We start from the raw sequence: 27,645 nt of genomic DNA, 5'->3' as shown, positions 1-27,645 counted from the left end.
CCCTCTGTGGGGGGCTCTAAGCTTCTTAAAACATTCCATCTCAGAGGGTAAAATGTTCTAATTTGTAAATCAAAGTCCTGACAGAGACCCATGGGGACTGAAATCCCCTCGGCCTCTGTGAGGCCTTTTTATTCACAGCAAGAGCTGTGAACAAACGTTGGAATGTTGAAGCTCCGGGGGCCTCATTTATGAGAAATGACGCATCGCTGCGTGAAAGCAGCGATGCGTCACTTCTCAGTGCGCACTCCTTGCGACATGATTGATGCGTCATATTTACAGTATGACGCATCCTGTGGCAAGGAGTTACAGATACGTCAGTATTTCTGACGTATCTGTAAGCGCAAAAGTCACGCATTGCTGGGGTGTGTCACAAAAGTGACACAACTCCAGCAATGCGTCCTTTCACATGGGGAAAGCCCCATGTGAAAGGGCTTGCGTCAGTCTTACGCCTGCTGTGAGGCAGGCGCAAGGTTTTGACGCAACAGCGTCCTAAAAGTGACGCAATGAAATCTCATAGATTTCACTGCGTCACTATTACGAGGCTTTTGCGGGGGAACGCCCCCTCTGCATACATTATACCTGACGCAGGTATAATGTAGCGCAGGGGTTTACAAAGTGACGCATCTGCTTAGATGCGTCACTTTGTAAATAGTGCGCAACAGGAGGCATGTTTTACACCGCCGATGCGTCACAAAAAGTGACGCATCGGAAGCGCAAAACTGACGCAAGGCCTCATAAATGAGGCCCCAGGCTTCTACTGGCCATTAGAAGCCCGGAGCACTTTGTTGTTTTCAATGGAACTCCCAACATTCTAATGTTCTAATGAACATTAGTGCACACGTTTATTATTCTCTGAGTTCTAAAGTGAATACATTTCAGTAAATGTGTCTAAATGAGTCATATACATTAATAGGTTTAAGGCACACAATGAATAGACAGTTAGGTGCACGTATAGACAGCACTTCTGTGATGTGTAAGAGTGGTGGCTAAATTACGCTGCTCCAAACTGCATTCCTAACTCGTGCTCCCAAAGCCCGACAAAGCAGCGTGAAATTGGCACTATAGGACTCTTTAAGTTATTTGTCCTCCTTTATTATTAAACATTGTTTGGTATTCTCTGGCACGGCTTGTTTTTAAGACCTTCACTTGTATGGATTCGCTACTCATGCACTAACAAGAGCCTTACTAACACTCCTATGCCTAATAAGCCCATGGCCACTATAGCAGCGAGGCCACGTCTTAAAATGAGTGCCTTTATGGGCAGAAAGTCACTTTTGGTTCCATCCCTTGGTGAAGGAAGCTCATTAATTGGAAGCTGATCCGAGGGATTTCCATTAAGGACACTCTGATCATCTTCTTTCCCTGTAATACACAAACAACAAAATGGGCTTGATTAGCATTATTATTGTTTTTCACCAAGATGGCTAGCCGCTCTTGACAAATGAAAGAAGGGATTAAAAAGCATGAAGCATTAGTGAGTTTGGAATTCTGTGAGCAATAGACGTATTGATTGTTTGAGTGCATTCGAGATCTTAAAACATTTAGAGGTTTGCTGTCGATGGCAGTTATTATTAATTTTGTGCCATGAAACGTAAGAAAAGTTAAGGATTTCAAACAACTATGTAAAATACCTTATTATGAATTTAAATAAATATATAAAAGAAACAGGCCATGAAAACAAATGAGTGCTCTTGCATCTAACTAATATATCAACAAATGCACGTTCAATTGTTGACAAGTATTGTAAAAAACGTGTGAATTGGTCTAAGGTGGGCATCAGAAGGTTTTTCTATAAGACAGCGCCTGTAAGAATCTTACAGATCATGACTTTGCTCAGGGCACCGTGTATTATGTGTAGGAGACTAAAAAGCAGAACTGCAGATAGACATGTAAATTTATAGGAATCAGTTTATTAAAGCACTGGCACACATTTGTGATTATCTAATTGACCCTCGCAATTCTGTGGCAGCAGTGCCCATGAGTTACAATTTTCATGAGTGATGAGCATGCTGAGCTAACAAGCAGGCATTCATGCTTATGGGGGCAGACAGTACATACTGCTGCTCTACAATGCATTTATCTTCTCACAGGATACAGAGCTCACAAGGTTGACAGGGACCATATGTGTCTCCTGTCAGCATTGATTATTTCTGGGTGCCAAAACAGGCTTGGTATATGAAAATAGAAGCACAACAGGGAGACATCCTTTCACATTTCTATGTGAATCCGAATTACGACTACCCTCTGTAAACATGTGGGGTTAACGAAAACCTTTCACACTCCTCACACTGGGACTGCAGTTTGCTCCTTCGTCTGCTCTATGTCTATGAACTCCTGTCACATTTTATTTTAATTTCAATACATTTTTATTGGAGAAGTCCAATGTAGAACAATTCAAATATGGAATTTCGGGGAATATATGTTAATACATTCCAGTGTATAGCAATTGTATAGCAAATGTATTCTTTGACGAAAAAGTGAAATCACTTGTGGTTCAGGTCGCTCATCCTACCCCTCCAGAGGAGCGCAAATCACTAGCCATCTGGCAGAACTTCGACCCCATCTCTGAAGATGTCCTCCTCAAGTGCATCCTCGAAACAAAGCCCTCCAACCACTCGCTCGACCCCATCCCCAGTGCCATTGCCATTGACTTCTATACCCTTTCTCTTCCCTATTGGACCACTCTGGTCAACCTCTCCCTCTATCAAGGCTCCCTCCCTGTTCCCTTCAAATCTGGGCAGGTCACCCCTCTGCTTAAAAAACCCACTGCGGATGCGAATGACCTCAACAACTTCCGCCCCATCACTAACCTACCCTTTCTTGCGAAGATCACAGAAAGATGTGTTGCGAAACAACTCTCACGTCATATTAAGGACAATGATCTTCTTGACAATTTTCAGTCCGTCTTCATCCAAAACTGCAGCACTGAAACTGCCCTGCTGCAAGTGATCGATGATGCGCTGAGAATACTAGACTCGGGGGGGTCTTGTCTTCTAATTCTCCTTGACCTTTCGGCAGTTTTTGACACTGTCAACCACAACACCCTCCTCAACACCCTTCAACAGAGAATGGGCATGGAGGGCACCGTGCTTAAATGGTTTGCTTCTTTCCTTTCTGATAGATCCCAAATTATCAAAATAGCGGACAGTCTTTCACCTCCTTTGGCGGTGGGTCAAGGTGTTCCCCAAGGCTCTATTCTTGCACCCACATTGTTCAATCTCTATTTGGAACCTCTGGGAAATCTCCTAAGTAAATCTGGGGTCAACTATCACCTCTACGCTGACGACACTCAAATCTACCTTAAGGTTGCCTCCACTCACGATCTCTCTGTCCTAAGCTCTACCCTCGACTCCATTCATAACTGGATGTCAACACATCAACTGATCCTGAACCCCTCCAAAACTGAGTTCCTCCTCCTCTCCTCCTCACTTTCTCCTCCCCCGGTGCAATCATGAATGGACCAGATGAATCTGCTGAACACTAATCCCATCATTGTCGACAGCGCAAAATCCCTTGGTGTCATACTCGACACAAAACTCAATCTACTCTCCCACATTAATTCAATTGCAAAGTCTGCCCGATACCAACTGCCCCTTCTTTGGGGGATTCGTCGCTTCTTCCTGGTGCATGACCTCAAAACCCTGGTCCAATCGCTGGTCCTCTCCAGACTGCACTACTGCAATTCTCTTCTGACTGGCCTCCCCAAATCCCACCTATCCCCCCTTAAGTCTGTTCTACATTCAGCAGCTCGTTTCATCTATGGGGCCAAAAGAAGCGACCACATCACTGCCATGTTATCCTCCCTCCGCTGGCTCCCCATCGAGGCTAGAGCTATCTACAAGACTGCCTGCATTACCCATAAAGCCTTGCACTCCTCCTCTCCGCGCTACCTGGCGAATAAACTGAAACTCTCTGGAGGCTCTAGACCATCACGAAATGCGGAAATTCTACTGCTTGAACCTCCCACTTTCAAGAACGAGAGATCGATGGCCCAATCCTTTTCAGGCAGCGCAGTGAGAATCTGGAACTCACTTCCGCCTCAGCTCCGGACCACCTCCTCCTCCCAAGCCTTCAAACATGACCTCAAAGTTCTCCTTCTTCAAAGACATTTCCAAATGTAATTCATGCCCTCTCTGCTATCTGAAGGAAGCCCTTCAACTACTGAAAAATCTACTTTACTTGACTATGGAAGTGTCTGCCCAGTGTGTTCTTGTGGTTTGAGAGTCTGCCTCTTATTGCAGTATTGTCCTTCTTCCTGTGTCTGGGACTCGTGGGTGACTTACACCCGTCACTTTCTCCTGTAACACACTGTTTTCTACCTCCTACATTTGTTTGTTTCGACACCTGCACAAGTGCCACCAGTGCCTACGTAACGTTTGTTCTTGTGCTGGAGTGTCCTCCATATATTGCAGTATTATACCTCTATATTTATTTTGTACGCTTTTTGTAACCTGCACACGTCACTTTTTCCTCCTGCAATGCAGCGTTTGCTACCTCTTGTATTTTGTTGACTCACGATTGTCACTTTTGTGGAAAAGTAAATTTTGCCATGTTCTGTGTCCCTACGTGTCCCCCATCTTATGTTGTATGTGCATGATTAATATGCATATGTATTCCCCATGATCGATTAAAGACGCAATTACAGTTGTGTCCATCTCCAGTATGTCAGTTTCCAGTTCTCGTGAAAGCTACGAGTATTAGGCCTATGTAAAGCTACGTTGCCACGTTTCTCAGTGTGCACGTTATTTCATTGTAAAGTCCCCGTTTCTAGGCCTCAAAAGGGCCCGGACTCAGATTCAGCTCCTGTCTCCTGAACCCTCCCCGAGGAGCGATACAGCCCCCACCTGTATCCCTGACCCTTCACTTACTTCCTGCCTCACAGTGCCCGGCTCGGCCTGGCTCTGCCTGCCAGTCTGCCAAGAGTATGTTATGATTCCAGTTATCTGTCCAGCTCTCCTTCTCTGCATTCCTAAGCTACTGAATCGCATCAATAGTTTCAGTCATCGTCTAGCCTTTACGTCTTCATGTAAGAGAAATACTGTATTAATGGTCATTTAATATTCCTCAACACACACTACATGTAGAATAATGCATGCACCAGTCTTAGTGTCTGTTAGCCTTTACCCTGATAACTTTTGGATTCTATCAACATGTTCTCTAAACATCAGATACTGGATAGTGTTTAGGTACATGTCGCTCTGACTCTCCAGACTTTCGTCTCTCCTTCTAGCTCAGAAGTCATAGCCCCCAGCTTCTCCCTAGTAACACGTCATTGCCAGTTTGCGCGCACCACTAGGTTAGAGGTCCCGGCTCCTTCGGTAGCCCCCTCCATGTTTCCGCCCCATTTGTGACATATTCCGTTACGTTTACATCACATGTCTATGTATACGCCCTGTTCACGCCTCTTGTTACACCTACTTTCTGCCTTATCTTTCGCGACTGCTACAGGCCCTGCCCACTGCTACGCCTATTGTATTGAATACCATGTATTTTGTTTAAGTATATATACTTGTGCACTGTTATTAAAAGTTACCATTCCTTTGTCCCTGCCCCGTGCAGCGCTGCCATCCTATTCCCGTGCAGGTTGTCCTGTTCCTGTCCTTTATGCTGTATTAAACCTGCAAACTCCTACTACCTCGAATCTTGACTCTTATTTATTGAGCTATCTGTTATTGTTATATCTAGTCAAAAATAGAGGTATTATTTATTTATTTACCACATAATGGCGCCCGAATAGGGACTTGCCCTTTCCCCACGCGCCGGAGAAGCCACGCAAGCCCCCTGATCCTCTGCAGCCGTGACGGAACCATACCGTGCACGTGCAGATATTTCTGCTTCAAGTATCCCTCATTATAAAAAATGGGGTAACCCAAAACGGTTCTTTATTGGACCTGGGTAGTCAATATTGGCATAGAAACAATGGCCCAACCCGAAATCGATTATTGGCTCAATGAATCAGTACTCACAGTTGATCATTTTTGTGACTGAATAGGTGTTTCAAGTTAATCACCACTTGTAGATTTTATCAAACAACTTAGAAATGCATCCACCTTGAAAAATTAATTTATTCAAAAAATGAATTTATTCAAAAATGAGGAGTTTTAATGAATTACTCCAACACAGCGAGGAAATTTCATATATACATTAATAAAAATTTTTGAACAACGAACGGTAACAAAGAGAGCAGCGTGCTTCTATAAAGGAGGAGACTTCAGTCATGTATTGAGCCTTCGTGAGTGCCGTTTTATCCATCTATTCGACACTATAAAGCGGGGGCTTAACGAATACGAAGAAATCAGCAAACAGGTAGCAGTTCTAAACAACAGATGATGCACCCCAACTGACTATTGTTTAGGATACTACATTACCCTCGCACTGTGCATCACCCTGAGCTTTCCTGGTGCATTGTATAAACTCTTACAACTGTCCACCGAGAAGCCCTTGCTCGATGTCTATTTATTCTCAAACCATACCCTTTAAAATATAACCAACAATAGTAAATAAAACTACCATGGCCCCGATATCGTTCAAATTATTGAATTTATTTTTACCCATGTCTGGCCACTCTACGGTAAACACCGTTGCCATGACCACACCGAGTCCTTTCTCTGTGCCAAGCAACACTTCCCCTAAAATCCAACTGAGAGTTTCACTGAGTCTGCTCTCTATGTCGACGTCTTTGCAAATGCCTTAAAACGTCCGTATGACGTCACCGCGCTACGAGGCCCCCTGACTTGAGCAGTCGCCGCCAGGAAAGCCACACTCCCGGTAAGACTTTCTTTCCCCCGTAGACCTATTCCCAAACTTAATTAATGACCGTTAGGTTGCGAGATCACCGCACCCGGTTCTGACATGACCTTTCTTTTTCATGTCCCCATACAGCGTCATTTATTGCCGGTTGAGATCGTCTTTTGTAAACGACCCTTAAGTGGAAGCCGCCATCCCGTAAGGTAAATAATGGGTTAAAAACCACCATTTATTTACTAATACGCTGTACCCTCTTAAAACAATATAACACAAGGTCGCATTCGTCTTCTGCATGTTTTCTGCAGGAACTCTGGCGCTTTCATTGAATTCCACCTAGACTCACTAAGATGCCAGCACACGGACACCAAAAGGTATGAACCACCCCGCTATTCTCAATTAAAACAGACGAATACACTGATTGAACCCCCTTCTAAATACTTGCATTCATATGTTCCCTTACAGTAACGGATTAATTCGTATATGTTACTGTTGACATCTACAACTGAATAACCTTGGTGGAAGGCCCACGACCACTAATTGGTAAGCCCTTGTTAATGATACTTGAGGTATTAATTTAATGGATACCTAATTATATGAAGGATTGACACATAATACCCCTCCCTAGGTACTGAAGGAGCGAGACTGTGACCCTTCAGTCGTCCATAACCATCCAGGTGTAGGAGGTTTTTTGATCATCCCAACAAAGAAATTTTGGGTAAGGAAGTAACTTGAGGTCGAGGTCACCTCTTCGTTAACATCTATCTTATGCACCCACCTAAATATTGCCTTTTGTAATTCATTGTAGGCCCACAGCTTTATTAACCACGGTACGGAGTTCTTTTGTGCCACATACGTCCTGAGAAAGACCCGCAGGTGGAGGTCCCCAGCTACCCTAGTACCACCAGACGGGTCGAAACGTCGACGCGAAACTCCCCTAAAATAGGACCACTACCGTTTTCAAACATTATACATGCCAGTAAAAGAATGTATAAATGTTAAAAGAGAAATAAGCAATTAGTGGCCTTTGTACATATCTCTGCTGTCCTTTGTACAGCACTGTGTTTTTTTCAATTTTATAAACAACCCTATGTCACTATTCTGTTGAGGCTTACACCCTTTCTATCAAAATCACTATTTCTCTCTTAGGCACCTTTATAGAAGCACGCTGCTCTCTTTGTTACCGTTCGTTGTTCAAAAATTTTTATTAATGTATATATGAAATTTCCTCGCTGTGTTGGAGTAATTCATTAAAACTCCTCATTTTTGAATAAATTCATTTTTTGAATAAATTAATTTTTCAAGGTGGATGCATTTCTAAGTTGTTTGATAAAATCTACAAGTGGTGATTAACTTGAAACACCTATTCAGTCACAAAAATGATCAACTGTGAGTACTGATTCATTGAGCCAATAATCGATTTCGGGTTGGGTCAAGTATCCCTCAGGCCCACGGAGGAGACGGAGGTTGCGGTCCAGCATCCAGACGAGGCGGTGGAGGAACGCGGCGAGTCCCGACCAGAGCCCAAGCCGAGAGTCCAAGGTCCGAGGTATCCGGAGGCCCACCCGTAACAGAAGTCCGAAGTTCGTCCGTCCGGCGTCATAGCAGTCCAGTCCAGTCCGAGGCCTTCCGTTCTTGCTGCCCGGTGAGTACCGTTGCTGGGGTAGTATCTAGACAGGGTCAATTGCATTGTCTCTGGTCCGTGGGTTTGGGTACACAGATCCAACACGAAGTGTCCACTTAGGTGGATGCGGGTCCTGACGTGTCTCTTTATGAGACCGGTAAGTTTCGTACTGTTTTAGCAGTGCATCTAGTTTCTGTTCTAGTCCGTTCTGTTCTCGAGAAATTCTGTATTCTGTTTTCAGTATTCTAGGTAGTATTTTGTCCGAACTGTTATTTTAAATGTCATTCATGTATTTCAATGTCGTGGTATGAAAGTGGTGTAATTATCGTGTTCATTGTGTATTGTATTGTGTCTAGACTCCAGCCCAGTCATGCCATTGTTTTCCAAGTTACGTCATTTAAAAACTAGAAAAGGTCTGTTAGAAGAAGCAGTTCCTGTCCCGCCTAGGGACAGTCCAGGTCATTTTATGTATCAAAAGCATGGCATAAGTGCCATATTGTATTTAGATTTATGGGTGGAGTACACCAAACAGTTAGAAGAAAAGTATAGATGGCCCGTATCGGGTACATGGGATGCCGAGTGCATCATGCGAGTAGAAGAAGCATTATGGAAAAAGAAAGCCAGACAGTCACAGAAAGATGCCATCGAGTTATGGCGCAAAGAATCTCATAAAAGAACCGAAAAAGAAATCAGAAAGTCAGAATTAAGTCGAGAATCCTTAGAAAAAGCCCAAGAAAGGGAACTAATCGAAATAGGTGAACGAGTTAAAACCGAACAGTCAGACAGACAGAGGAATGCCCTCATTAAGGGTATGTATCCTCTTCTTGCCGAGGGCTTGCCAAAAGCAACCCCGGAGGCATCCAGTAATTTTCCGCCACCCTTAGTTCCGACCAAGCTACGTCACAAACAGACCGCAGCTGATATTTTTCTCTCGTCCTATTTGGACGACACAGTCCCAGAATATGCAAATCCTGTTCCACCAGCTCCTGTAAATAATGTAATTCATGATCCTCCAGTCACCGGGGCACCTGTTGCAGTACCTGCTACGGTACCCCCGGTCCAGCCCGTAGTACAAATTCCCGCCACATCAGTCACTCTGCCAGCACGAAGAGTATCAGTCGACGATTCCAGTTTAGGGGCCGCGGGAGGAGGTCCTCCTGGTACCCCGCCGCCAAGTAGACGTCTAGGGGCAGTCGAGTTACATGAACGTGCGTTACAGCGTACGCCTAAATATAAGTCCATTGCAGAAATCAGGCGACTTCTTACTGAATGCTGTTATGATCCAGTCCCAGGCGAGGATAGTATGGTTCTATATTCCGTACGTATAAGACAGGTGTCCGAGTATTTGGTCACCCTACCGAATATGAAAGAAGATCTAGACAGAATGTATCGTTTCATTCGTACAGGACAAGATCCAGAAAGTATTGCTGAAGTTATGTCTCACAGAAAATCTGAGATCCAGTTCATGCTGTTAAAGTTTCTGATTAATTGTTTAATTAGGGAACAAGATTCCCCGACTAAAGATCCGACCGAAATGAAAATTCTGACAAAGTGGAGTGATAATATAGCCGAGGGTAAGCACAAGACACTCAATAGTATAGAGAGTATGTACAAGAAAATACGTAAAGAAATAATAAGGTTACACGAACAACGCAAAGAAGCTCTAGTAAGCGAGAAAGAAAATGACTCTTCTACTGAAGAGGTAGAGGACGAGAATACCGCCAGAATAGCGTATGTAGGTAAGTCTAGATTTCCAGACCGACAGTCACGCCTAGAACACAAGAAAGTGTTTCATCCTCCAGCACCGGAACAAGGTTCTCTAGAACAAGTATTTCAAGCTACCGATCACATTCTGAAATCACGAATCGGTTATAGTGAGTTAAGTACCATGCATGAACAAGAACTAGCCCGATCAGCAGTCCGATGGATTACTGATTCTACCACTTTTCCAGACGAAATAGTGGCACAAATGTTTCTGAAACTGCCCCCAGCCGAGCAGCGACTGGTGGGTATGTATATGATCCAACACCTCATTACACTGTATGAGGGTCAACATTCTGATCCAGGCCCGTTACATGATATCCTGAACGAGTTACTCCAGTATAGATGGAAAGGTTTAGGTACAGATTTAATTAGTGTCATTCTAGAACAGCGCCACAAATATAGAACGTTTTTGAACCCACATTTTGTTCATGTCTCACCCCCAGAAAGTAAACCGTTTTATATAGACAGACAGCATCCGTTACGAGAAGTACACCCAGTTAGGACAACGGGTGGTGAAATGCAACGAGTATTTCTTTACACCCCAGTTACCAAGATGGAACTCTTAGAGATGAAGAAATTAGTTCCCTGTCACGACAAAGATCCAGCAGGGTTCCACCGAGAATTAAAAGACATGCTCCGTATGGGAGAATACACGTATCCAGATATTATTAAAATGTTAAAAGTCCTGTTGCCTGCGGGCATATACGAAAAACTCAAGGAAAAAGATTGGGAGGTGGGAGAGAAAAAGATCGATTGGACAGCTCTAGAAGCTGAAGATAAGATACGAGTACCAGGTACCGGTCTTGGAGACAAATGTAAAGAATTACCAGAATTATTAATACAAGTTTTACCTAGATTATTAGCCACTAAAAAGGAAGACTGGGATGCAATCTCAGCCTGTAAACAGAAACAAGACGAAGACACTAGTGATTTTTATTCCAGATTTGAGAAATGTTTTATAATAAACAGTGGTTTGAAGACGAGTAGCGAGTCATACCCTCATCTTTTTGTTACTAAATTAGTCGAGAATTCAAGCCCACCAGTTAAAAATCGAGTTTTGAAAGTCGAAAGTACTTGGCAAGCTAGTACCCCGTCCCAGATGCTCCAGATGCTCCAGTATCACCAGAACAGAATCAGGGAAGAGCAAGAACACGAGAGAAGACGTATGAAAGACACGAAAATGAAAGTACTAGTTGCACAATCTGTTCCACAAGACAGTCAGAAGAGGGGTTCGAATCAAGCCAGTCATCCTGCAGCTCCCGTTAAAGGGACATGCAATTATTGTAAACAGCCAGGTCATTTTATAAACGAGTGTGCAGTTCTGAAACACAATATAGCCACTGGTAAAACTAAAGAAAGACCACGTCCGCCTAGACAAGAACAAGTTTCACAGACTTCTCAGCCACAGAATGCACAACAGACAGTTCCAGCACCGCAGCCTATTGCTGCAACACAGCATGTTACACAGCAGATGTACCAGTATGCACAATCCGAGTATCCAGAGTATCAAGCGTATTCATGAAACAGCCTAGAGAGGGAGGTAGGCTTGCCTCTCATCGAGATTCCTGTAGATCAAGAAGGTCCCTATGTACATAGTCAAGTATTGGGGAAAGACAGAAAGTTTCTGATTGATACAGGGGCAAGTAGGACGACTATTAGTCACGACGAGGTTCCAGGGGCTCCGCTCTCAGGCTCTAGAAATGTTTCCCTTGGATTTTCAGGAAAGCCAATTGTTAACGAGATTTCCAAACCAGTTACTCTAGCAGTAGGTCCATTGTCCCGAACTACTGATCTATTGCTTACGAAGTCCTGTCCAGAAAATTTGTTAGGTATTAAGACACTGAAAGAATTAGGTGCAGTTATTTGCTGTTCCCCAGAGGGGATACGTTTGTTTTTACGTGACTTCAAGGGTCACTATGTTTTACGAGATTTTGATCCGAGATTGTCTAATGTTCCGCAGCATCTATGGGCACAAGGTCCAACTGATGTTGGTTTCATGCAAATCACACCTCATCGTGTGACTCTCAAGCAAGGTATAGTCTTGCCACAAATCAGACAGTACAGATTGCCACCTGAGGCTGTAGCAGCCTTATCCAAAATTATTGACGAGCTTATGGCTCAAGGAGTAGTTGTAGAAACTGACTCCAATGTATGTAATTCTCCGATCATTCCAGTCATGAAACGTACTGATCCAAATGCACCCCCAGTATATCGATTAGTGATTGATCTTCGAGAACTCAATAAATGTATCATTCCCCAGTATCCAGTAGTCCCAGATATCTCATCTCTATTGACAGCCATTGATTCTGAGGCAATATTTTTCACAGTAATCGACCTCAAGAATGCATTTTTCAGTGTCCCCATTCATCCAGACAGCCAGTACCTTTTCGGATTCTGTTTAAATGGAAGGAGCTATAAATTCACACGAGCTCCTCAAGGTTTCACAGAAAGTCCTAGTATTTACAGTCAAGCACTTAAGAGACAACTAGACAATATTCACATGCCAACTGACACTGCCCTGCTCCAATATGTCGATGATCTACTGATCACTGCCCGTTCTGAACGTGCTTGCGAGCGAGCATCACTCACAGTTCTGTATTTCCTAGCCGAGATGGGGCACAAGGTGTCCCCTTCAAAACTTCAATTCTGTGTCCAGCAAGTGATCTACTTAGGCCACTTACTGTCCAAGTGGGGTAGGCAGTTGACACCCGACCGTATCCAGTTAATAGCGAGTCTCCCTCAGCCCAAGACACAGAAGGAGGTACGTGCTTTTATCGGCCTTACTTCTTATTGCAGACAATGGATTCCTCAGTATGCATTTCTAGCCAAGCCACTGATACAGTTAACGACACAGGAGGCAGCCGTATCGACTGTCCTCCCTTGGACATCTGAACATACACTTAGTTTTAATGAGTTAAAGAAAGCTTTATGTCAAGCCCCTGTTCTAGCAACACCGAACTACAGTAAGCCTTTTACACTTTTTGTCACAGAACGTAATGGTACAGCATTATCTGTTCTCACACAAGATCAAGCCGGACAGTACAAGCCCTGTGCTTATTTTTCGAGCACATTAGATCCAGTAGCCCAGGCTCTGCCTGCGTGCCTCAAGTCAGTTGCAGCCACAGCACTAGCTATCAGACAAAGTGGTTCCATAGTATTAGGACACTCCTTGACAGTACAAGTTCCACACTCCGTGGAAGTTCTTTTAAACCGAACACAGACTCAGCACTTGACAATTGCACGTTTGACAGGTTATGAACTGACACTGTTCCAGCCACACATAGAAATCAGACGCTGCAACGTTCTAAATCCTGCTACACTGTTACCGTCAGTTACTTCAAATCCTGCCATGCATGACTGTGTGGAAGTTGTTAACACTATGACTAAGCCAAGACAAGACCTGACAGATATTCCATTACCAGATCCCGACCTGACACTTTATGTGGATGGTTCATGTATGAGAACAAGTACAGGAGAACTAGTAGCCGCGTATGCAGTGACTACTGACACTGAAGTTATTGAAACACACCGTATTGACACCCTGTCTGCTCAAGCAGCAGAGCTAGTCGCTCTGACACAAGCCTGCATACGTGCCATGAACCTGAAAGTTAATATTTACACAGATTCACGCTACGCATTCGGAGTTGTACACGACTTCGGAGTGCTCTGGCAGGAGAGAGGTTTCATGACTTCTCATGGAACCAAGATTCAGCATGGGTTCCTTATTCAAGCTCTGTTAGATGCAATACATTTACCGACATCTATCGCTATCATGAAGTGCAAAGCACATACGAAAGTTACTGACATTATTTCCCAAGGTAATGATCTAGCAGATCGAACAGCCAAGCTTACAGCACAGACTCCAGACATACCAGTTAACAAGACACCGACATCCACTCTAGAACAGACTACTTGTATGACAGTTAAGGAACCTACTCAAGATGTCATAGATATCCAGTTACATGCTACTCCCGAAGAAATCAAGAAATGGTCCGAACAAGGAGGGGTCCAGACAGATCAGGGATGGGTGACGAAGGGTAGAGCCACATGGTTTCTCCCCGACTCAATGGTTCAAGTCGTTATCAATACCGCACATAGTCCAGTACACTTAGGAGAAAAAGCCATGTTAGACAGTATCCAGAACATTTGGTTCAACAAGCATTTACGAGCTGCAGCCAAACAGAAAGTCCGTACCTGTATGATATGTTGTCAATTCAATCCAGGTAAAGGTGTCCCGGTGGAACAAGGTGGATTCCAGCCCCCTGACCACCCTTTTGAAGTCCTCCAGATGGATTATATTCAGATGGAGCGATGTCGAGGTTTCAAGTATGTCCTTGTAGTTGTATGCGCTTTGTCCAGGTGGACAGAAGCATATCCAGTCCCAGATTACACAGCCGCGACCACTGCCAAGCAGCTGGTTCGTGAATATTTCCCCCGCTATGGACTCCCTAGGGTCGTGTATTCTGATAACGGCCAGCCATTCTCATCTGAACTAATGAAGCACGTTTCCCTGTTGTTAGGGTACCAGTGGAAGTTCCATTGTGTACGCCATCCAGAAGCAGCCGGTCTCGTAGAGAGACATAATCAAACCTTGAAAATCCGCATTGCCAAAATCTGTCAAGAAAAAGGTGTAGACTGGTTAGTTGCCTTGCCAGTCGCTCTGTTTTATATGCGCATGGTCGCACATTCCAGATCAGGTCTGTCCCCTTATGAGGTCGTATTCGGCCGCCCCCCGAATGTGTGGGGTACACCCAGACCCCGAAGTATTACAGATGTTTCCAGTAATATGCTGACAGATTACCTAGCTTCCTTGATGTCTGCCCTACACTCTTGTCGTTCACAGGTTGCCGCCGCATTTCCAGACAATACCGAGGTGAAACCACATGAAATTGTTCCAGGAAGCTTGGTTCTCGTCCGGAATTTTGATCGTTCGAGTCCGCTGGAGCCTCGCTGGAAGGAGCCGAAGTTAGTCCTTCTAACCACCCGCACTGCCGTCAAGTTGGAAGGCAGGAAGGGGTGGGTGCACCTGTCACACGTCAAGAAATTTCACGGACTAAAAACTGTTTCCAAGAACATTTCCAAGGATTGTCAAGATTTTAAAGACTGCCAAGATACTATTCTTAAGGACTGTCCCGCAAATGACATTGATTCAAAGCCCTCCCTGTTAGAGAAAACTCCGCAGCAGGAGTTTAAAAGTAAGCTCCGGTCTAGTAAAATAAGTCAGCCAGTTTAATTGTCTAAGTCCTCCCCTAGGTGAAACGGTTAGACAGGTATCTGACATGTATGAAATAGACCCCCATAGTGAGAGAGTTAGTCAAAACTCAATCCGATGTATCGTTTTTCTAAGTTTTATATTGTTTTTAAGCTTAATGGTTACCTGCACGAGTTATGCATTTCATTTATGTTTTCCAATTTCTCATGTAAATAAGTTTTCTAATGCTACAGTAGAACACACGTTTAGTGATCTGCCTCCTCACGAACTATCTTATCGTCTTGCTATGCGCAATAATTCATTTATCCGTATGTTACACTATTCACACCAGACCAGCAATGCCACTAATTGTTGGGTGTGTGGTCGACTCCCCCCTTTCCAGACACCGAAGGGAGTTCTGCCACTCTTTCCTTATCCGTTCTCACATAATGGCTCATGTGGAGCCTGGTCCATGTTAACGTCATCCTCAACTGATGTGTCCTTTCTGAACGGTACATGTTTTCCAGACAAGCAAGGTCTTCCCCACAGAACAGGGTTAGATCTAGAAAATGAAGTTTATAATTTAGGTAATTATTCTTCGAATTTTATGGTCCTAAATGTTCAGCCTGATCCTACTCCAGACTTACCTGCTATTTCAGTATTACCAGTCAAAGGCGAATTATGTGTCAGAAATAATGGTTCCGTACATGTAGGACATAGTGATTGTACTACTATTGTCAAGTATAGTGACAGTGGGAAATCTATTTTCAAAGCTTCACGTCATTCTTATTTTGTTTGTGGTCAGACCGCATATGTTCGTCTGCCCCTCGATTGGGAGGGAACCTGTTACATTGCCTTCCTACTGCCACCAGTTTTTCTAGCCCCATCTGATTATCATAGAAACACACATCTAGTACATATTAGACATAGAAGGGAGATCGAGTCCCCAGTTGTCGATCAAACTGAAACTGCTCTAGAACAGTATACAGATTTCAATAGAGGTTTCTTCTTCTTTATAGGACCTATCCAGAATAGTAAGTTAATACGTAGATTGACCAGAACCCTTGAAGCAGTAGTGAATGAGACTGCCTCTGCTCTAGGTAACTTAACCGAAGAGCAATCTGCTATGAGATTTGTCGTGCTCCAAAATCGTCTCGTTCTTGACGTCATACTGGCCGATAGAGGAGGAGCATGTAGAGTCATCGGATCTAGTTGCTGCATTTTCATTCCTAATAACGCGCCGTCTGTTTATTCAGCTATAACCAGACTTCATAAAATTGCCCATCAGTTACACCAGAATCCAGGCACCTGGACATGGTCCAGTTGGCTCTGGAGTATCATATCTGCCTGGGGATGGAAAGTATTGTCATTTCTAGGTATTGCAGTAGCGATCATATTCAGTTGCTGCCTCTGTATACAATGTGGCCCTGCGATTTGCGGTATTTGTGCTACCTCTTGTATTCCTAGTCCCAAGTCCCGTCCTAGATCCCGTTCCAAGAAAATTCGAGACGAGCAAATGATACTGTATGAAATGATAGATGGTATCATGAATATTGATGTTTCCTGATGGAAACGTAGTGACAAGGAGGGAATGTGGAAAAGTAAATTTTGCCATGTTCTGTGTCCCTACGTGTCCCCCATCTTATGTTGTATGTGCATGATTAATATGCATATGTATTCCCCATGATCGATTAAAGACGCAATTACAGTTGTGTCCATCTCCAGTATGTCAGTTTCCAGTTCTCGTGAAAGCTACGAGTATTAGGCCTATGTAAAGCTACGTTGCCACGTTTCTCAGTGTGCACGTTATTTCATTGTAAAGTCCCCGTTTCTAGGCCTCAAAAGGGCCCGGACTCAGATTCAGCTCCTGTCTCCTGAACCCTCCCCGAGGAGCGATACAGCCCCCACCTGTATCCCTGACCCTTCACTTACTTCGTGCCTCACAGTGCCCGGCTCGGCCTGGCTCTGCCTGCCAGTCTGCCAAGAGTATGTTATGATTCCAGTTATCTGTCCAGCTCTCCTTCTCTGCATTCCTAAGCTACTGAATCGCATCAATAGTTTCAGTCATCGTCTAGCCTTTACGTCTCCATGTAAGAGAAATACTGTATTAATGGTCATTTAATATTCCTCAACACACACTACATGTAGAATAATGCATGCACCAGTCTTAGTGTCTGTTAGCCTTTACACTGATAACTTTTGGCTTCTATCAACATGTTCTCTAAACATCAGATACTGGATAGTGTTTAGGTACATGTCGCTCTGACTCTCCAGACTTTCGTCTCTCCTTCTAGCTCAGAAGTCATAGCCCCCAGCTTCTCCCTAGTAACACGTCATTGCCAGTTTGCGCGCACCACTAGGTTAGAGGTCCCGGCTCCTTCGGTAGCCCCCTCCATGTTTCCGCCCCATTTGTGACATATTCCGTTACGTTTACATCACATGTCTATGTATACGCCCTGTTCACGCCTCTTGTTACACCTACTTTCTGCCTTATCTTTCGCGACTGCTACAGGCCCTGCCCACTGCTACGCCTATTGTATTGAATACCATGTATTTTGTTTAAGTATATATACTTGTGCACTGTTATTAAAAGTTACCATTCCTTTGTCCCTGCCCCGTGCAGCGCTGCCATCCTATTCCCGTGCAGGTTGTCCTGTTCCTGTCTTTTATGCTGTATTAAACCTGCAAACTCCTACTACCTCGAATCTTGACTCTTATTTATTGAGCTATCTGTTATTGTTATATCTAGTCAAAAATAGAGGTATTATTTATTTATTTACCACACTTTTGTAATGCACCATTTGCTACCTCTTATATTTTGTTGGCGCACAATTGTCATTTTGCTTCATTTAATGTAACGTTTGCTTTTGTATTTTGCTCACTTGTAATGTTGTCATGTATCAGTTCTGTTCCTATTGTGAAGCGCTCTGACACCTTCGGGTAAAGTCCGCGCTATATAAAAATGCATAAATAAATAAAATAAATAAATAAATGCGTTTTACGCCATGAAACAGGAGATGAGTATCTAAAGCATTAATGTATACACTGTGGTAAAACAACATATATCCGAAAGGGGAAGACGAGACTCAGATAGTGGTCTTGAGAGGAGAAAGGAAGAAAGATTCGGAAAAGAAGAACGTGGAAAACAAGATTGGTTATGCACTCTAAGAAATTGCAGGCCATATGCATTTCAAAAGAGTTGCTTGATTTTTTCTGTCTATAGTCTACTGTAAGAGTTTGGTGTTGACATCATCATTGTGTATGCTCTTGTCTGCACATCTGGTAAAACAAGTTCAAGCCCACCATGTTCTCGAGGGTCTCTATCCTTCTTGTCACGAAGTCTGTTTTTTCAGTAGTGCATATCCCTTGTTTTCTCAATTCGAGAGTCTGCTTTCTACAGGCGATTAGTAAGTACTTTAACATCTAGATGCATGCCCACAATTTCTGTTTGTAGGCAGTCAGTAGTTTTTTTTGTCGATTGTGTCAAGTCCTGCAACGAGTTAAAATGCTCCAAGAGGATCAATCAATCAGAGTACTTGTAAAGCGCGCTACTTACCCGTGAGGATCCCAAGGCACTGACGGGGGTGGGGGACGGGGAGGGTGCTGCTACTGCTCGAAGAGCCAGGTCTTGAGGAGTCTTCTGAAGGCGAGTAGGTCTTGGGTCTGCTGTACATGGGTAGGGAGGGTGTTCCAGGTCTTGGTGACGAGGTAGGAGAAGGATCTGCCACCGGAGGTCGTTCTTTGGATGCGGGGGACAGCGGGGAGGGCGAGGCTGGCGGAGCGGAGCTGGTGGGTGGGGGTGTGGAAGCTGAGTCTGCTGTTCAGGTAGGCTGGTCCGGCGTTGTGGAGTGCTTTGTGTGCATGGGTGAGGAGCTTGAGGGTGATCCTCTTGTCGACGGGGAGCCTGTGTAGGTCTCTCGGGTGGGGGTGATGTGGGTGTGGCGGGGGACATTGACGATTAGTCGGACGGAGGCGTTTTTGATGCGCTGTAGTCGTCGTAAGTGTTTGGCTGGGATTCCTGCATAGAGTGCGTTGCCGTAGTCCAGTCTGCTGCTGACGAAGGCCTGTGTCAGCGGTCTTCTTGTTTCTGTCAGGATCCACTTGTAGATCCTGTGGAGCATGCGGAGGGTGTTGTAGCAGGAGGAGGAGACGGCGTTGACCTGATTAGACATGGAGAGGGAGGAGTCGAGGATGAATCCTAGATTGCGTGCATAGTCGCTAAGTATTGGTGCTGTTCCCAGTGTTGTCGGCCACCAGGAGTCGTCCCAGGCTGAGGGGGTGGGTCCAAGGATGAGGACCTCCGTCTTGACCGAGTTCAGCTTCAGACGGCTGCTCCTCATCCAGTCGGCGACGGCCTTCATTCCCTTGTGGAGGTTGGTTTTGGCGGTGTGTGGGTCCTTGGGGAGGGAGAGGATAAGCTGAGTGTCGTCGGCGTAGGAGATGATGTTGAGGTTGTGATCTCGGTGCTGTGGTTTCGTCTGAATCCGGACTGGGACGGGTCCAAGATGTTGTTGTCTTCCAGGTGGCGGGCCAGTTGCATGTTGATGATTTTCTCGATGACCTTTGCCGGGAACGGGAGCAGGGAGATGGTCCGGAAGTTCTTAGGTCCTTGGGGTCCGCTTTGAGCTTCTTGAGGATAGTAAACTTAGAAGCGTGGCTCGTTACACCTTGCACAAAACCAATATTTAAGTAACAATACGACAAATTTTTTTTCAAGATTGCTCCAGGGAACAAAATGGAAATGGCCACCCGCGTCCCAATAATCCTCTGTAACTACAAGTACACAGTGGATAAACAGTAAGCAGAATATCGCTCCCAGGCAAAAAACAAAGTAACATTCAAAATTGAACCATATCAAACCATCAGTCCAGTGAAGTGTCCAGATTCAAGATGTTCTCAAATAGTTTTCTTCTCTTTATTTTCTTATTTCCTTTATCCTTATCATAAACGTAGATGTATTATACATAAATTCATAGTGGGTGAGTTGATGTAGATGACATCACCAAATGTAGCCAATAGCGGAAACGTGTTTCGTCTCAGGGAAAATCACCCGACGACTTCCTCAGGGCAAGCGCAAATCTTTGTAAGCAAGTTCACCACATTCCAGATAGAACCTGTGTATGGTCCCATATAATATGGGTCTAAGAGAAATATATACAATACGTATCCTTCAGCATTCTGACGTATTTTGTTAATAAATATCTCAATCAGACTTGTAATCTGGTCCAGATAAGTATAAGTAGAATAAATTCATATAAAGGAGAGTACACCCGCTGCCGTCATGGGTTCAAGCATCAATTTCGGACTTGTAATCTGGTTCGGGTTCAAGCATCAATGAAGTTGATGCTTGAACCAGATTACAAGTCCGATCGAGATATTTATTAACAAAATACGTCAGAATGCTGAAGTATACGTATTGTATATATTCCTCTTAAACCCATATAAACATGCTGTAAATGTGAAGGATTTTGCAATTGGAAGCTAAAAATGAAGCTGGCATCCTCAGATTGTTTTGAGGGAACATGGAAAAGTTCCATCCTTCCCATTAAGTTAAAATGTAGATTTTTTTATATTTGTTTGCTAATCAAATGAAATATTTTGTCATTTGTATAGTTGTTTTTATGAATGCTTGCTCCTGTATTTTAATTTGCAGTACAAATCATTGAAATTACTTAGGCTAGGGTACCATTCTCCCAGTAACTACTAAGTGGGGACCCCTAAATTCAAATGATCATTCAGTGTATGTCTCTGGATTCCAGTAATGATTACATGGGGTTCCTTAGAAGTCAATAGATTAAGAACCACTGCTCTATGACATTGTGTCACCTTTCTGCAAGAAGTGTTACGTGTCAATCTGATTTCTTCGCTCTTAGCTGTACCAACATTTGGCAATTCAGCACTCTAAAATAAAAGAAATATGAAAACTAGAACACATGATCCCCTCACTTAAAGAAAGATTGGATATTTCAAACCACGTCAGACCCTATTGCTCAAGGAGAAATGTGTTCAAATTGAGAGGATCGTTTGGTGTTTATAATCCTTATCTTCAAAACTCATAATGCAATGCTTACCTGAGAAGGAGTGTGTGTATGGCAATTTTACATCTGTTGGCTTCTTCTGCTTTATCCCAGTTCGCTCAACTGCCTAGGCACAAACAAATCAGGCAATCAGTAAAAAGACAGAAACATATATTCCAATATATATAGCTGACCTTTCAGCTCACAGCCTTGCAGAGACAGAAAACTACCTGTACAGCAACACTAACCATTTCGACTCAACATATCTTGGCACTGGGTGCACATAAAGATCCATCTGATTCTCTCTAGGCATGCTAAAGAATGTGGATGCTTCCTCTTACCAGATGTACATAGACTTCGTGTTCCCAGTGGGGGCTTTAGAAGAGTACACATAATCAGCATATAACACAACAGCATATAAGTACCTCAAGTTTACCCTATGAAGCAAACAAATCTCCCCATATAATTCAAATTTAGAGGGCAAAGATTTCACAAAGCAGTGGGGTAATAAAGTTTAATTAGACCCAATTCAGCCATGTATATGGACCTATCTAAAACACACACTACCAAATCCATCAGCCTTCACCAAACCAATGAGCTTTAAGATTGTTATAAATAAAAGCGCCTGTTTTAACCTTGATAATATTTCATCACTATTTAAGTGGTTCATCAAATTGTGCATTCTGCATGTTTCCCTAACACAAAAGATTCCTTCTGAAAGCAATGGCACAAGTTTGGAATAAAACTACATGTCACCATGTTGACTTAACAACATCACTTTCCTTTCAAATGTGTTCAGGTTGCACATTACAAAATGCATACACTTTTAAAAAATACTTAAACAATTATACTCTAGTGTTAAACTTTTTAAGTTTCACATTTGGAAAATAAAATAATTCTTTAAATAGCACTTTTAGTGCTCCCATAGTCCATTATTTTTTTTTTATTGCAGATCTATTTTAACACATCACATCAATCCAGAGAACAACAATTGCCCACCATTGCCCATACATTCCCAGATGGCATGCTATTTAAACATATATTGTACCAGTATCGTATACCTTACATTTCCTATTGCATCACATCATTAGGTCTGCTGGGGCCACCTCCGGCACACTGATCTGCACCCAAACATCTTTTGGTCTAGAGTCGCTCAGCAGTTACATACGTTTTTAGTTGGTCTCCTCAGTATGCCAAGTCTCAAAACCAGCTTTCCAGCTGGGGGTATGCACTCTGGCCCCAATATTTAGCAACCCCTATCTTAGCCAGCAGCAGACGGACTAGTTTTTGACAAGCCGGTTTGAATGACTTCACACAGCCAAATAAATATACTTTAGGAGTACAATGAACTTTTTCAATCACTACCTCTTTGAGGATGTGTGTAACCTGCTCTCAGAACTGGTATATCCGGGGGCAGTTCCACGCCAGATGTAGGAAGCCAGCCCCTGGAGGACCCACATATGCCACAAATATTATCATCTCTGAGGCCATACCTCCAAAGCCTGAGTGGTGTGTAGAACATCTGATGTAAAAACTTGAAGTAAATGATTCGAAAGTTCCCATTCAAGCTTATCTCCCCGGTTTGTGCACAGCAGAACAACCATTCCGCTTGAGTGATGGGCAAATCCAGGACGTCATTACATTTACCTCCTAGTAATTGACTGGTCTGAGCTTCTTCGGACACATTGTATAACCTGGTGACAAGGTTCTGCCAAGTGGAAGTGGACAGTAATGTCTGTAGTGCCATCAGAGGTGGGGGCTCCACTGGGAACAGTGGGTATAGTTCGACTGCAGATATGTGAAGTAAAGCAAGGGAGAGCAGCTTTCCTGTAGGGCTATGGCTGCCCATTCAATATATTGCCCATATGCGAAATCATCACCCATTGTGTGTAGCCCACTTTAGCTAGCAAGCTTAGCGCTTTGTGTACCACAGTGACTGATAGTGCTGGGTGGTGAGTTAGCAGGAGGACCTGCGCACATGGTGGGGTTCTATGGGCTCTTTAACTAAGCCTCTGCCATGCCCTAGTAATGCTGATTGTCGTGGTGATTTTTGCAGTTTGATAGTCCCCAGAGTATGTAGAATCACGGCCTTGAGTGGCATGGAGTATGCAGCGTCTGGTTCGATTGCTAAATGTGGTATATACACTAGGAACTAGACCCAATAGTCTGCCTATTGTGCTTGAGTGCATATATAATATAAGGGCATATCTGGGGCAGCAAACCCTTCTTGCTCATATGGCCGTGTGTGCATACACCAAGCAATCCTCGGTTGTTCCCCTCCCAGGTCAGTGATATTAAGAGAGAGTTAAGTATTTGGAAAAACCTCTGGCTGAGTGGAATTGGTATGGTATGGAATAGGTAAAGAAATTTTGGTAAGACTATTATTTTCGTGATATCTACATGATCAACAAGGAAGAGTGGCAAAATGGACCACCTAAGCAGTTAGTCCTACAGTTTTGTGATCGCTTTGCCATAATTATATCAGACCACCACCTCAGGGTCCCTATAAATTGAGACCCCTAAATATTTTACTGGGTCAATGTGCCACTCTAGAGGGAATTTCAATTCGCATGGTACCGTGCTAGTGATGAGGGGTATGATATATGATTTTGTCCTGTTTATAGTCAAATAGAAAATACTTCCAGATGATCTGATCTAAGCAGATGTCTGGGTTCCGGATGAAGATGGCCATATCGTCCGCATACATCAACCTCGCGAGTGGATGGAGAAGAAAGAGTAGTGCAGCTGCTGCATGACATTGGCTTATTACACACGCTAGGGGTTCCAGCCACAATGGACAGCCTTGCCTCATGCCTCTGTGTGTGAGTTTTGTTTCAAATGTGACACTATCCACTCTCAGTCGGGCCACGGGGAGGGTATATAGTAAAAAGATCCAGCATAGAAAAGTGGGAGGTATGCTCATCCTAAGCAGGATAGTGAACATTTAGGTCCATTCAATAGAGTCAAACGCATTCGCTGCATTTAATAGGACCACAGCAGCTTTTCAGAGTGGGGCCAAGCTGGTGAACTAAAGTAAAAGTAGTGTGTACATTCTGTGCTGTTGACTGGGTGAGAACGAATCTGGATTGATCTGGTAAGATCATGGTAGCAATGAATGGAGTCTGGAAGCAATTATCTTGGCTAGTATATTCATGTTAACATTATTAAGTGACAGCGGTCGATAAGAGGAGCATTGGTTTGGAGGCTTGTCCAGCTTTAATAGCCTTATCAAGAGGGCCTCTCGAAGTGAGGGGGCAGTATTTGCTTAGCCTATGTTTCGTCAAACATCTTAAGCAGGTGTGGGCCAGACGTTAAGCATATTCGTCATAAAATCCACCTGGTAGACCATCCAGGCCCAGGGCTTTATTATTGGGCAACGTTTTTATAATTTTTTTAATTTTCTCTACTGTAATAGGGGGGTTGAGATATACACTCTGGCCCTGTGAGAGTCAAGCTAAAGCTATATCATCCAGATACCCTGAGGTCTTGGTTGCTGATGTGCTCTCACAGGAGCTATATAACTGAGCATAAAATATAAAGAATTTCGACCCAATGGGCTGTGTGTCATAGCAAGGCACACCATTGGGCTTTTCAATACTAATTACATGTTTGTGCGCCCACAGAGCTTTTAAAATCATGGCTTAAGGGCGTACGGGTCTACCCGCCTCCCCATATGCCCTGGCTACACGTCTATGGGAGAGATGGCGTGTTTCCTGCTCTGCTGCTGCTACAAACTTGGCGATCTGGTTTCTAATGGCTGCTAGGGTACTGGCCTTTGGGTCAGATTAATTTTCCCGCTCTAACGTCTGCAGGTTATCTTCCAGATTCTGTTGTTGGGTGCGGATGTCTCTTAGGATGCCTGTGTGTGTGCCCATACTCCCTCACCCCCACCTGAATAGTGGGTTTTAATGCTTTCCAGAGGAAACAAAGTCCATAATTCTTTGTGAAATGTTCACCAGTGATCTCTCCATTGCATCACGAGATTTCTCTTGCATCTATCATTCATTGTAAGACTTGTCACTCTCCTGGTTTCTTTCACTGACTGTCTTCCCAAAATAGAAATGTTGTTATGTCTTTGCCCTTTCCCTGCTTCTGTTGCCTCTACACCATTCCAAGTCAAACTTGAATTTCATTCCTCCTGACAATACATCTTCATTAAGGACATGCTTTTTTATACTGAGAGAAATAGTTCACCTGTATAATTGACTGAACATGAAAACAAAAGTAGTAATGTGTTTTCATATAAGCTAACTTGACATGATACTGAATTACAACTACTTTAGGTTTTAGTGATTTGGTTAGAAGTCGGACACATATTTATGACAGGTTTTGAAAAAACCCTATTTTGAATCTAATGATGTGTCTTTAACACTGTAATCGGTTTTGAACTCAAGCCACAAATATATATATATACATAGATGTAAAAATAGTAAGTGGTCTGAAAATATCTGGTTGCAGTATAGCTAAAGAGACAAAATCATTTTTGGGCTAAATATGAACTAATTAATGTTATCAGGGAATTATTGAGAAGATGAACAATCTGCACAAACATGTTATTTGGCAATGAAAGTGAGAGGCCTTAATATATTTTTGGGACACAGCCTTACATGTAAATAGTGTGATGATTATTTTTTATCTTGAGTCATAAGAACAATTACAGAAAACAACAGCATATATAATTTACACACAATTCAAAAAAGAAAAAAACACAAATTCGAAAAAACAGTTCATTGTAAATAGCTTTGTGCAAGTACATTTCTCTGTAAAAGTGCCTCCCAGAAGCAAAACATGAGTCTCCGCTATCTTTACCCTTTTCTCCCACCACTATTAGACAATAAATTATACAGTTACTTTAATTAATGTGACCCATGTCTCACATCATTCAGCCATAACCAAAACCAGCTCGTTACAGAGATATTCATTCACTGGCCACAAGTGCTGCATTACACTATCAACCCTTTTCCTTGTAACTCTTACAATCTGCAACTTTTTTAACTCCATACCATGTTGCTGCTAAATTAATTTATGAAGTGAAATGATATAGCTCATCTTCATTACCCAATCATAAACTGTATGAGGATATGGATCCTTCCAGCTCTGTCTGGCCTATAATAAAAACCTTAGACAAGAGTGCCCGCCTTAAACATTTGTAGCCAAACTTCTTTTAGTACTGGACTCTGACAAACCAAATGCTCAGAGACCCCCTTTGGGACAATGATCATTATCTTTAAAATAAGCCTTTGTAACTCTATGCATGCAATAGTATTAGATAGGTCACATATTGGCACATACAGGCAAACTCATGAGTAAATTTGTGTAAGGGTCATCATTCTTCACCAGAAAACATCAATTGGCTGTTTGCCTTCATTGTCTCAAGATAGCATTATGCTCCGGCTTAATGATTAGCAATAAACAATATGAAATGATTAGCAATTAACAATATGAAATTCCTTTCACCCCTGCGCTCTTATCTAACACATTTAAGAGTTCCATTCTATCCCAGTAGTTTTTTTCTCCCATTAGCGATTCTGCTCTGAAAGTCCTTTTTAAAAAAAGGTCCTGTGGTATATTGATGTTCTGCTGTAATTTATCAGAAAGTCTTAAAGTGCCTTTCAGACAATCATCATTTGAAACATTAGATTCCACAATTTTCCCTGGGGTGACCAGTTCTCTGCGGTGATTTCTATTGTGCACACAGGGTTGTTCCCCAGAGTTATGGCATGCCAGGATGAGATTTTCCATCATTGGAAGAGTGTCCATATCTTTTATATATTGTACACCACCTTGGATGTAGTTTCATTGAATTCTGGAATATCAACAGCTTCTCTTTTAATTCCCAATCCCTTATCATAGGTTTTGAAAAAGATTTTAAAAGCAGTTGCTAAGTTCTGTTCAATGAGCCTCTGAAAGTATTTAGTAGTTGCCAAAACAGTAACCCACAAAGTCAGGGAAGGATCATCCCTGCTTATCTAGGACTTGAGTTGCCTTTTTCAAACTCATTTTGGGTAATATCCCATCCCATAGACTTACTAAACATGTACTGCAAAGATATTTGTTAGCTGGCAAGGAAAGGCTTGGATTCAAAATCATATTAAAAAACATTTAAATGTAACTACAGTTCTGAACAATAGTTAATAGATGTATCCATATGATTGCAGTTGGTTTTTTATCTTGTTCATCAAAGGCTGATAATTCAGTGGGAAAGCCAAGTAGAATTCACTGACACTATCACTCCTACATATCTAATGGAACAATATATGTTGCCTAGCCCAAAAATGTGAGGAATTACATTTCTAGTCACTTAT

General features: G+C 43.1%; 1 protein-coding gene across 4 annotated transcripts in view; it reads right to left on the bottom strand.

The window, feature by feature from the left end:
- Positions 1–598: 598 nt before the first annotated feature.
- LOC144822416 (multidrug and toxin extrusion protein 2-like) overlaps positions 599–27,645 on the bottom strand; it is a 1,067,040-nt gene continuing 1,039,993 nt past the window's right edge. For 2 of the 4 annotated variants that reach the window (XM_078679901.1, XM_078679902.1), the window contains exons 13-14: positions 21,395–21,467; positions 602–1,362 (exon numbers count right to left, since the gene is read on the bottom strand). In XM_078679901.1, the coding sequence (XP_078536027.1) occupies positions 1,160–1,362; positions 21,395–21,467 (276 nt within the window). In that variant the 3' untranslated portion in view covers positions 602–1,159. Of the gene's footprint in view, positions 1,363–21,394; positions 21,468–27,645 lie in introns of all 4 variants that reach the window. The other 2 variants (XM_078679900.1, XM_078679899.1) reach the window with 2 other exon arrangements.

This window comes from Lissotriton helveticus, chromosome 3_1, assembly GCF_964261635.1.
Source record: "Lissotriton helveticus chromosome 3_1, aLisHel1.1, whole genome shotgun sequence".
NCBI classification, from domain to species: domain Eukaryota; kingdom Metazoa; phylum Chordata; class Amphibia; order Caudata; family Salamandridae; genus Lissotriton; species Lissotriton helveticus.
This window is presented reverse-complemented; position numbering and strand designations above follow the sequence as displayed.